This window comes from Electrophorus electricus, chromosome 21, assembly GCF_041902795.1.
Source record: "Electrophorus electricus isolate QZ-2024a chromosome 21, ASM4190279v1, whole genome shotgun sequence".
Taxonomy (NCBI): Eukaryota; Metazoa; Chordata; class Actinopteri; order Gymnotiformes; family Gymnotidae; genus Electrophorus; species Electrophorus electricus.
Genome location: NC_137517.1, coordinates 18,842,501 through 18,854,835, shown reverse-complemented (window position 1 = coordinate 18,854,835; position 12,335 = coordinate 18,842,501). Strand labels below are relative to the sequence as shown.

Here is a 12,335-nt window from a genome sequence, read left to right as displayed (position 1 = left end):
AAATGACATTATTTCTTTACGTATTTGACCAAGAACCACCGTCATACATGTTATATAGTATAAGAACTATATGTGTTAAATATTTATGTGAAATAGCACATGAAATATTACATTGTATATGAAAGGGGCCCCAGTTATAAATGTTTTTATTACAATTTTATCAAGTTCATTAATGTTGCTTTACAGAATGTTTGTATCTGGTCAAGGTACATAAAGCACATCTTTGCCTTTTGCATTCACAGTAAATAATAATAAAACAAAGAAAACACCAATAAAATTCTTTATTTGAAATATAATCTCTAGAGGCTTGTATTACTAAAACATCAATAAAACGATCCAACCAATTAAAAGAGTTACAGATGTTTTGTTTTGAGTCGCAGTGCCCTCACACACATACTGAGAAAACCAGACAGACCTGACAAAGTGACGTCCACACACACACAAGACCAGAAAACGTGAGGAACCAAAGTTTAACCCGAGTGAGTTTAATGTGTGGTGGATAAATCCTAAACACACATCCAGTACCACAATCTGAAACAGCAGGCATAGGTCAAAAATACCATGATGCTTTTATCCAAAGCAACTTACAATTATGACAGAACACAACTTGAGGGTTAAGGGCCTTGCTCAGGGATTCAACAATGGCAATTTGGCAGTAGTGAGGCTTGAAACCACAACCTTCTGATTACAAGTCAAGCACCTTAACACTGAGCTACCACTGCCCCAAGAAATGACAAAATATCCAGGGAGACAAAGCAACGGTAACAGACAAAAGTAAGCTCAAAAACCTGTCAGACCGATAAAAACACGATGGAGTGATTGACAAGGGGGAGGAGCTCAGTACTGCAGTGGGGCTGATCCCTGGTGACCAGAGGTAGTGTCCTCCTGAACCAGTGGAACAGACCAGTTCGGTCATACTAACACTATAATAAAGTAATAGGGGTGGATCTGGTGTCATTAGTAATGGTGAGACAGTCCAGTTCTGTGATACTGATACTAGAGAGAGGGAGAGAGAGAGAGAGAGAGAGAGAGAGAGAGAGAGAGAGAGAGAGAGAGAGAGAGAGAGACAGGAGGAGGAGAGAGGAGAGAGAGAGAGAGAGAGAGAGAGAGAGAGAGGTGTAGATGAGGCCTGAGAGTCATCACCTCCTGAGAGTCATCACCTCCTGACCTTGATACCTCACATACAGACACCACAGCACAGAGAAGTTACAGAGACATTTAGAAAAGTACAGAAATACAAACATTATATAAAACTTAATCAAAAATAATAACAAAATTAAAAAATACATATTGATTCCTTCACCCTAGTGAGGCTCATTACAGAAGATCACCAGGAATCTCCAGGTCTTTTATTTACAAAGTGCTGCAGTTACATAACACTGCAAAAAAAATTAAAATTCTTGGCTCAAAGGTGAAAAGGTGGAGTATAATGTGTCTCTCTGAGTGACTCTAGTAACAAACACACAAACATAAACAGTCACTCAATCACAAGCTTCAGAACTGCTGAAAAGACAGAAAGTCTGTTGGCTGTGAAGCCCCACAGAACTCATACACTTATCTCCTCTACAGAGAAGGAACTCCAACACCACTGAATCTGATTCTCCTGGAATGTTTATGCTACAAACAGCACACTTCATATTTAGATTCACATGATAAAACAAACAAACAAAACAATTATAATGTTATCAAGCATTTTTACACAAAGAGTGAAACTAGTTTGTTCATTATAGTAAAACTACACTTTCACTGTGAGAGATTTTATCTCCAACCTGTTACATCTCCATCTGTTATAAAACGCCTTCCTGTTGTAGACATGAGTATCTTAAATGCTCATTTAAAATGTGTTTAAACCAAATAAATTAATGAACACTTGGATAAGAGGGTTTAAACTCCTGGTCTTGTAGAAGCTTGAGTGAGTAACACAGGAGGATGAATTCTGTTTCCCAGCAGTCTGTGCTGTTTCTCAACAACCTTGACAAAGATGATTCAGTAAACATTCATTAGGATCAGTCATTATTTCTGTTTAATGTACATAGAATCACTGTCAGTTCAGCTCCACTCTGCCTGTCTTCTATTTAACAAAGCTGGCAGGTTCAGTTCTGTGCACATAAACAGTGAAGGGCTCTTACATGTTTCAGGATTGTTTATTAATTATTATAAACCTGAGCAGAAGTCACTTTGCGTTGTTATTCAGTTTCACTTGAAATAAGGTTTAAAATGAACACTGGCTCCTTTTTCTCTGAGTCATGTTTATTAAAAATCCTCCAAGCACAGCAGCTGCTACTGACAGTAATGAATGGAGTGGAGATCAGTGAGCACTCTATGGTGTGATATCTGCTGACTGGCTTCAGCTCTGTTTCCTTCACTGTTAGCTGGTTTTGAAGGACTGGTTTAAGGTCTTCTTATGAACAGCTATAGTGTTCCTTTAGGTCTTTAGGTCCAGTAGTGGCTAGGTACAGTCTGGTACCTCTGAAATCATACCATAGATCTTGGAGCTCTGACCTTTGTGTGAGTCCTGCCTCAGCTCTGAGTATACAGTGTCTGCCCCCACACTGCTCTTCTCTAGTAGGGACAAAAGAGACTGAATTACACCACAGGAAGAAGTCCAAGCCTCCAAATGATTAAACACAACATGACCTGAATAACCTACAGTGGGTAACTAAGCACACAGTTACTAAGCAGTGAATCAAAACGTAGACTCTTAAGAGTTCTTCAGGTCAGCTGTATCTTGGTGTGTCACTGCTGTAGGTGACTAAAGTTTCTCCTTTTCATGTACCTTCTTTTTTCTTTGCTTTCTGTTTTGGTTTCAGTTCGATCTCAGCATAAGTGACTTCACTGGGTCCAGCACCAGTGTCTGCAGTAACAGAGAAAAAAACCAAAGCAAACACAGTCATGACCTCTCACTGACCTTTAGTGTTCTAACCAATCAACCAACAACAGCTCATCATACACACTTCTTTCCCACAATGCACTGCTGCTGCTTTTGGAGACCAGCATGTGTTTCCTTTGTCTCATGTGATGATTATATAGGAGATATATATATGTATATATATACAGTAGAGTGATGTAGATCAGACTGTATTCTCCAGTGTGTAGTTATACAGAACCTGTTACTGATATGTATAATAGAGTGATGTTGTGTGTATTAAATCCCAGTGTGAGGGAGATGTGGATGTACCTTTATTCCTGCTTTTCTTGTTGTGTTTCATGACCTGAGCATAAGTGACATCACTGAGGTCATCTGCAGGTTCATCTGACACAGAGTGCAGTGTGTTTATCACAGAGTACAGTGTGTTTATCACAGAGTAAACTGTGTTTATTATTACAAGAGATTTCAGGGCTTTACTGTATAGCTGCACTCTGTTCAAGTCTTTCACTGCTACACTCAGTGGGAAATGAAATCGTTACCTGTGCTGCTCCTGTCTGCTCGCTCAGCTGTGTCATATATGTGGGCAGCTTCTGGGGTTAAAGGAAAAGACCATTTAATAAATGCTAAACTGAAAGATGACTGGACACAGTAGAGAATGAATCACAAGTGATGAAGGATTATTTAAATTGTCTTAGAGAAGATAAAGCTTTAAGTTAATTGTTAATAAGGAAAGTTGTTGTTGTCTCATGGTCTGAGCAGTGTGCAGTGGTGTGACTGACACCCCTCACCTCCTGACTCTCTCTGGGTCTGATCTGATGTCTGATTGATGTCTGACTGACTCCCAGTACAGCGACACAGAGATTCTGCACCAGCCAACATGGAAATAAAGGAAAAGTGTTTAATACTGTAAACAGGTTTCATGATGTGTATCATACAAACATATAATATTTAACCTATTCATAAATGAGCTGCAGCTGATCTCAGACCTTTGTTGGTTTTGTAGCACCACAGCAGGGTCAGTAAGATGCAGAACACGACCAAACTCAGTCCCACAGCCAAACCAGCAAGGCCAAGAGAGGAGGAATCACCAGCTGAACTCATAGGAACAAAAACATCACATGAATCACAAAATAATGTGTCACACGTCTCTGCTCCAGACTATGTGAGGTCACTGTGTACTCTCTTCTTCAACGCAGTAGGGGGCGCTTTTAGTGAGATCAGGTCTTGTAGTGTACGGTGGAAACAAATGCTTTTAAATCAGGGGTGCCAAAACAACAGTCCTGTGTATTATTTTTTAAGATCCATTATAAGTTGATAATGATATTAACTTAACAAGAAATGTAGTAAGTTTGCATTTCACAGCTATAATTCCATGCAGTATTACTGGAATAAAGGTACATTTACAGTATATATTTTTACCCTTAATAAGTAAACACAATACATGTGGACTGAATGTGTTCTGCTACTGTCTACAAAGAGTTTAAATGAGTAAAATAGATGTTAAATTCATGAAATGACTGTGATCTTACCATGTACAGCCAGAGTTACTGTACAGAGCTAAATCTATCACACAGATAACCAACACAATGTTTTCTATAATTATACACTGTAAACTGTTACTCACTAGTATACAGAACTAAATCTAAATCTTTCACACAAGTCACTGCTGTGTGCTCCTATACATGTTTTAATGTTGAATAAATCCATGAATTCAATAACACCTAAAGCATGTCCTGTAGCAGATATGACAGCTTCCTCTTATTCGGGAAATCAAACATTTTCTGATTTGTATTGTCATATTTCTAATAAAATATTATTGACTGCTGCCCTCTAGTGGCCAATCTGTGCACATGTCCAAGACTCCACGGTACAAGTAGTGACACTTGTAATCTAATATTGTGCCAACTTTTACTGAGGGTTGACAAGAACTGATATTGTTGAATATCTAACTGATGAATTTAATTTCTACGGTAGTTATACACTGTAAACTGTTCCTCACCAGTAACATTTACCCAGAGTGCATCACTGTAGTTTGTGTAGTAGACTGGGTTTCCTCTGCCAGCTCTGCACCAGTACTGGCCTCCATCAGAGGGCGCCACTGAGCTGATGTTGTAGGAGTTTGCTGCAGTGTTGGTCTCATTCTCAGGGTTCTGTGTGTGTCTGGACCAGTAAAAGCTCCATCCAGCAGACTGGTCCAGCTTACAGTGCAGAGTCACTGGGTTTCCCACCAGTGCAGCTCCTTTAAGGCTTGATGTGAGTTCAGGTGTAGGTTTAACTGCGGATGGAGATGAAACACACAGTTCAGGACATGTAATGGCGGAGTGCATAGAGATATCTATGAAATGACTAACATTCTCAGATTAAAAATAGATGAAGTACTTTAGTAGTTTAAATATTTTAAAATAAAAACAAGAGAATCTCAGTAACATGGTGTAGCAGTAGTGAAGCAGTAGATTAATCAACAGACTTTTAATTAACTGTTTATATCAGATTTGTTTATAATCTGATTAATTCAGTTGTTTTTCATTTTATTTGGGTGTTCATATCTGTACATGTTAACCTGAGAAGTCACTGAACATGTAACAGGTATAATACATACCATCTTAGCATACTCAACAAGCTGTTATAGACATGCTGTTAACATTCTGTAACTGGATTTTAACTGGACTTTGAGATGGGGTTGGGGTCAGGATTACAGTCCTGCTCATACACATGTGAGTCTGAGGGTTTCTCTACTCAATATTTATGTCCAATTCGATTGCACAGTCTGAACCAACTCAGGCTCCATTGTAGAAATCACACAGTACTTAGTAAGTACAAAGTAAGTTTGCATTTCAGTTGCATTTCATTTGCATTTCAGTACCATGTAGTGTAACTGTAATTACAGTACAGGTCTAATACCATGCAGTGTAACTGTAATTACAATATATATCTAATACAATGTAGTGTAACTGTAATTACAGTACAGGTCTACTACCATGCAGTGTAACTGTAATTACAATATATATCTAATACAATGTAGTGTAACTGTAATTACTGTACATCTACAATTTCCGTTTTGCCAAGTAAACACAATACATGGAGTGTGTATTATGCTGCTGAATACAAATAGTGTAAATTATTTAACAAACAATAATTTAAGTTATTGAAATAGACATTACATTTCTGAAATGACAGTAATCTTACCGTGTACAGTGAGGGTAACAATGTTACTGCTCTTTGATGTTGTTGGTCTGTCATGTCTCTCTCCTCTACAATGGTACTGATCCCCATTAACTATAGCATCTCCACTGATGGTGAGAGTGTCTCTGTTTACAGTGTCAAACACAGACTGAGACACTGTAGTCCACAGACTCTGAGCTTTCTTCTTATACCACCACTGATATGTCCACCAATAATAACCCTGAACCTCACACTTCAGAGTGACTGACTCTCCAGTGAACACAGGACTCTGAGGCTCCACAGTCAGTGTAGTTGTGGGTAAATCTGTGGGAAGAGATGGAGAACACTGCTTGTCACAGCTGACTGACCCCCAGTGTCTTCCTGGAGTCACTCTGTATTTACATATATTATAATAAACAGGTTAGACCCACGATGCTGCCTTCTAATCTGTTAATCACTGTGTTTTGTGGAGATTATCTGGAGATTATGTGGGATCTGATTGTGATTGGAGTGTAAAATGTGAACCCATGACTGTGAGTCACTTAACTATTCCATCCAGAACCACCTTGGACACTTTGTCCAATAATGTGACTCTTGTAATTAGGACTGTGATGCTCTTTTATGTCACTTATAACGGTTTTGATAAGAGGAGTGAATGTCCAGGCAGTTACACTCTCTCCTGCTCACTCACATGTGAGTGTTACGGTTTCTCTACTCAATATTTGTGTCCAATTAGACTGCACAGTCAGAACCAGCTCAGGCTCCATTGTAGAAATCACACAGTATTTAAATTCTGCTTTTATGTTCACCTCTCAATAAGATCATGTGTTGGAATCTTATAAAACCTACTAAAACTGAACACTGGCTGCTGGTTACTGAGAAGTACACGTCTCTCTGCTCCAGACTATGTGAGGTCACTGTGTACTCTCTTCTTCAACACAGAAGGGGGCGCTATTAGTGAGATCAGGTCTTGTAGTGCAGGGGGGAAACAAATGCCTTTAAAGTAGGGGTGTCAAAATAAAAGTCCTGTAGGACCACAGTACAGCCCTGTTCAGTGTTTCACCTGCTCTAACAGAGCTGATTTGTTGTTATAAATTTTGTGTATCACTTTTAAGGTCCATTATAGGTTTATAATGACATAGTAAGACTAAGATAACAAGAAAACAAGTAAGTTTGCATTTCAGTTCCAGTACCATGTAGTGTAACTGTAATTACAGTACAGGTCTACTACCATGCAGTGTAACTGTAATTACAATATATATCTAATACAATGTAGTGTAACTGTAATTACTGTACATGTAAAATTTCCATTTTGCCTAGAAAACACAATACATGGAGTGTGTATTATGCTGCTGAATACAAATAGTGTAAATGATTTAACAAACAATAATTTAAGTTATTGAAATAGACATTAAATTCCTGAAATGACAGTAATCTTACCGTGAACAGTGACGGTAACAGTGTTACTGTACTGTGATGTTGTTGGTCTGTCATGTCTCTCTCCTCTACACTGGTACTGATCCCCATTAACTACAGCATCTCCACTGATGGTGAGAGTGTCTCTGTTTACAGTGTCAAACACAGACTGAGACACTGTAGTCCACTGACTCTGAGCTTTCTTCTTATACCTCCACTGATATGTCCACCCATCATAACCCTGAACCTCACACTTCAGAGTGACTGACTCTCCAGTGAACACAGGACTCTGAGACTCCACAGTCAGTGTAGTTGTGGGTAAATCTGTGGAAAGAGATGGAGAACACTGCTTGTCACAGCTGACTGACCCCCAGTGTCTTCCTGGAGTCACTCTGTATTTACATATATTATAATAAACAGGTTAGACCCACGATGCTGCATTCTAATCTGTTAATCACTGTGTTTTGTGGAGATTATCTGGAGATTATGTGGGATCTGATTGTGATTGGAGTGTAAAATGTGAACACATGACTGTGAGTCACTTAACTATTCCATCCAGAACCACCTTGGACACTTTGTCCAGTAATGTGACTCTTGTAATTAGGACTGTGATGCTCTTTTATGTCACTTATAACGGTTTTGATAAGAGGAGTGAATGTCCAGGCAGTTACACTCTCTCCTGCTCACTCACATGTGAGTGTTACGGTTTCTCTACTCAATATTTGTGTCCAATTAGACTGCACAGTCAGAACCAGCTCAGGCTCCATTGTAGAAATCACACAGTATTTAAATTCTGCTTTTATGTTCACCTCTCAATAAGATCATGTGTTGGAATCTTATAAAACCTACTAAAACTGAACACTGGCTGCTGGTTACTGAGAAGTACACGTCTCTCTGCTCCAGACTATGTGAGGTCACTGTGTACTCTCTTCTTCAACACAGAAGGGGGCGCTATTAGTGAGATCAGGTCTTGTAGTGCAGGGGGGAAACAAATGCCTTTAAAGTAGGGGTGTCAAAATAAAAGTCCTGTAGGACCACAGTACAGCCCTGTTCAGTGTTTCACCTGCTCTAACAGAGCTGATTTGTTGTTATAAATTTTGTGTATCACTTTTAAGGTCCATTATAGGTTTATAATGACATAGTAAGACTAAGATAACAAGAAAACAAGTAAGTTTGCATTTCAGTTCCAGTACCATGTAGTGTAACTGTAATTACAGTACAGGTCTACTACCATGCAGTGTAACTGTAATTACAATATATATCTAATACAATGCAGTGTAACTGTAATTACAGTACAGCTCTAATACAATGTAGTGTAACTGTAATTACTGTACATCTACAATTTCCGTCTTGCCTTGTAAACACAATACATGGAGTGTGTATTATGCTGCTGAATACAAATAGTGTAAATAATTTAACAAACAATAATTTAAGTTATTGAAATAGACATTAAATTCCTGAAATGACAGTAATCTTACCATGTACAGTGAGGGTAACAATGTTACTCCTCTTTGATGTTGTTGGTCTGTTATTTCGTGCTCCTCTACACTGGTACTGATCCCCATTAACTACAGCATCTCCACTGATGGTGAGAGTGTCTCTGTTTACAATGTAAAACACAGACTGAGACACTGTAGTCCAGTGACTCTGAGTTTTCTTCTTATACCACCGATATGTCCACCAATAATGACCCTGAACCTCACACTTCAGAGTGACTGACTCTGCAGTGAACACAGGACTCTGAGACTCCACAGTCAGTGTAGTTGTGGGTAAATCTGTGGAAAGAGATGGAGAACACTGCATGTCACAGCTGACTGACCCCCAGTGTCTTCCTGGAGTCACTCTGTATTTACATATATTATAATAAACAGGTTAGACCCACGATGCTGCATTCTAATACGTTAATCACTGAGTTTTGTGGAGATTATCTGGAGATTATGTGGGATCTGATTGTGATTGGAGGGTAAAATGTGAACACATGACTGTGAGTCACTTAATTATTCCATCCAGTACCACCTTGGACTCTTTGTCCAGTAATGTGACACTTGTAGGAGTAATGGTGGTGATAGTACAGTAGGAGTAATGTGGTGATGGTACAGTAGGAGTAATGTGGTGATAGTACAGTATGAGTAATGTGGTGATAGTACAGTAGGAGTAATTTGGTGATATTACATTAGGAGTAATGTGGTGATGGTACAGTATGAGTAATGTGGTGATAGTACAGGTGGTTCTTAAAGTCAACAGAAATGAACACAAATGTTTTTATTGTCTAAAATGCTCCCAGCCAGTCCTTGAATTAAAATGGCCCCTAGTTTACAAATAGATACAACGCCACTGGAACCAGTTATCTACAATATATCCAGCAATGTAATAGCATTTTATTTTTCTATAATAAATGAGTGTCTTTAAGCCTTAATTAATGTAACTGGATTCCATGTGAACGCTTTATGTTACATTTATGTAAATACTGATTCACACCACCAGATGGGGCTGTTTCCTTGAGTACTTGGGTTACTGTAATTTGATTTCCTATTTCTGCTGTGGATAGAATATGTAGAAAACATCTATTCTGTCTCTTAGAAAATGATGGGTAACAGTTACGTTTTGTGGCTTGAATGACTAAATGTAAGCAATGTATATCCATAGTCTCAAATACTCAAATGCATATGAAAATACAAATATATAAACTGAAGAGAGTTCAGTCAGGGACAGGACATTGTGTTCATGGTGTTTACAGTAAACTCAGTACAAGCGTAAATTCACTACATGGAGTCTCACCCTGCACTGTGATGTTCACAGGATTACTGCTCCAAGATTCAGAATTATAAAATGATTTTCTTACCAACATACATTTGAAGCTCTGGTTAAATTTGAAGCTCTGGTTAAATTAGTGTAATAATAAAGATGTGAAATCTTTCAATTCTGACCTCACACACAATCACCCAATTATTGGAAAGCAAACTAACGTCTCTCTCATACACACACAGCAAATATAAAATCCTGGGTGTTTAAAATCACGCACACACAATAACAACCTTGCTATGAATGTCTATTGGCTAAATTCACAGTCCAAACTCACCTGACACAGTTAATGTAACAGCATTACTGATCTCTGAGCTCTGAGAGTCTCTTCCCCTGTACCCGCTGCAGGTGTATGTACCACTGTAATACTGTGTAACAGAGCTGATCATGTATGGATTGTATGTGTTGTATGGGTAGAGACTGTAGTTATTCTTATACCAGCTGTATGTCCACCCAGTGTCTCCTTCTCCCTGTATGTCACATCTGAGAGTCACAGTCTCTCCTCTGAACACGTGATTATCAGGACTTACACTCACAACAGCTTTAACATGACCTGCAGAAACATTAAACATTTGAATTCTTCATTCAGTTACTTTGAAAACAAATAAATTACACAGATCTAAATCTAAATCTACCACACCAGTCAGTGCTGTCTGGTCCTGCACATGTTTTAATACTAAATAAATTCATTAATTATAAAATACATACACTAAAATGCTAAATGTGTAAATTAATACATTTAAAATAGCAAATTTTCATAAATGTCTAATGACATCATTCCATCATTCCATGTTTCATGTAATAGCTGAATAGAGTTAGTAATGGCAGTTTGGGTTTTAAATAATATATAAACAGAATATAAATCACCTTGAGCAAGTCCAGCTTGAACCAATGAAATGAGCACTATAAACATAAAAGAGGGAACATATGAATATGAACAATTAATTAATTTATTAAAGAAAACACCTGACAGCAAAACTGTTCAGACACAATTAAAATAAAAGTATCATCATGTGAACACAAGGGGGCGACAGTGATTTATGTTTCTGTGGGCAGTGGTGTGTGCTGTGGTATGAGCAGATTCACTACTGCTGTTTCACAGTTCCACAGTGTCTGTTACTTATGGACATCCTATCCAGCATTCTCTAAGTGTTTAGAGGGTTTATGAAGAATGAACACACACTGTGTAACGTGGAGCGATAGAGAGCTGGACGCAGACACTGAGAAGAGTGAGATTTATTAAGGGCAAATCCAGAATCTGGGTCGTTAAGACAGTCAGGGTCATAGCACTGATACGAACAGATCCAGGAAATATATTAAACATAAAGAAAAACATGAAAATCTGGAAAATAAATCAACAGACAAACCGAGAGAAAACAGGGTACAGATACACAGACAACAAGGCAGAACCCAGAACACTGACTGAATAAACGGGAAACAAGACAAAAGCTCAGACAACTACAGAAAACCAAAGTGCTCAAAATTCGCCTAAAATGAAACGCGTTTTATTTGTAAATTTGTCAAATTTGTTTTGGATGCTTTTACGCCGCAAAATAAGGCATTATTTTTCACTACGCTGTAATATACATTGCAAAAACCATCAAAAATGGCGTATTTTACACCATTTTTATGTTAGTTGAAATGCCGTAAAAAGCGTCGCTTTAAGGGCTCCAAAGGTTTTGGCGTGCTTACAACGGCGTTTAAAAACGTCATTTTATAGTATGATAATGAGCTCTGCCTATTGGGTTTGACAGCCAATAGACTTGAACTTTCTTCACCACAGAGACTAGCTATATTATTTGTGTCTTTTGCTTTATACCGTTAAAATAGCATTGTACATTTCCACCTTTTGCTTGGTGGTAATTGAGTTACCATCTTAAGAACCTTCCCCCATCCCCTCCCCCCAATCTCTCCTGTCACGGTTTCTCCAGTTGGATATCCTCTCCCACAGTAGTGACCACATCTTGATATAATCCCTGCACCTGAGAACGCTGAATCTGATGGTATGTAGAATTGCAGTGGTCGAGGTTTAAACCCTGTAGATATAAAGGATTATTCTTAATAAGCCGTATATTAAAATCACCAG

General features: G+C 38.4%; 2 protein-coding genes across 2 annotated transcripts in view; both read right to left on the bottom strand.

Moving 5' to 3' along the window:
* Positions 1 to 469: 469 nt before the first annotated feature.
* LOC118240638 (uncharacterized) lies at positions 470 to 9,256 on the bottom strand. Its single transcript, XM_081704901.1, has 10 exons — positions 8,926 to 9,256; positions 7,472 to 7,771; positions 6,056 to 6,355; positions 4,869 to 5,144; positions 3,856 to 3,960; positions 3,658 to 3,732; positions 3,179 to 3,241; positions 2,777 to 2,854; positions 2,503 to 2,562; positions 470 to 1,971 (listed from the first exon to the last, which is right to left on the bottom strand). Exons 1-10 carry the CDS (start codon positions 9,248 to 9,250, stop codon positions 1,964 to 1,966), a joined length of 1,590 nt encoding a protein of 529 aa, XP_081561027.1. The 5' UTR covers positions 9,251 to 9,256; the 3' UTR covers positions 470 to 1,963.
* Positions 9,257 to 10,509: 1,253 nt separating this feature from the next.
* Positions 10,510 to 12,335, bottom strand: part of LOC145653022 (Fc receptor-like protein 5) — a 53,164-nt gene continuing 51,338 nt past the window's right edge. The window contains exon 5 of the mRNA XM_081704900.1: positions 10,510 to 10,802. Within this exon, the coding sequence (XP_081561026.1) occupies positions 10,510 to 10,802 (293 nt within the window). The remainder of the gene's footprint in view (positions 10,803 to 12,335) is intronic.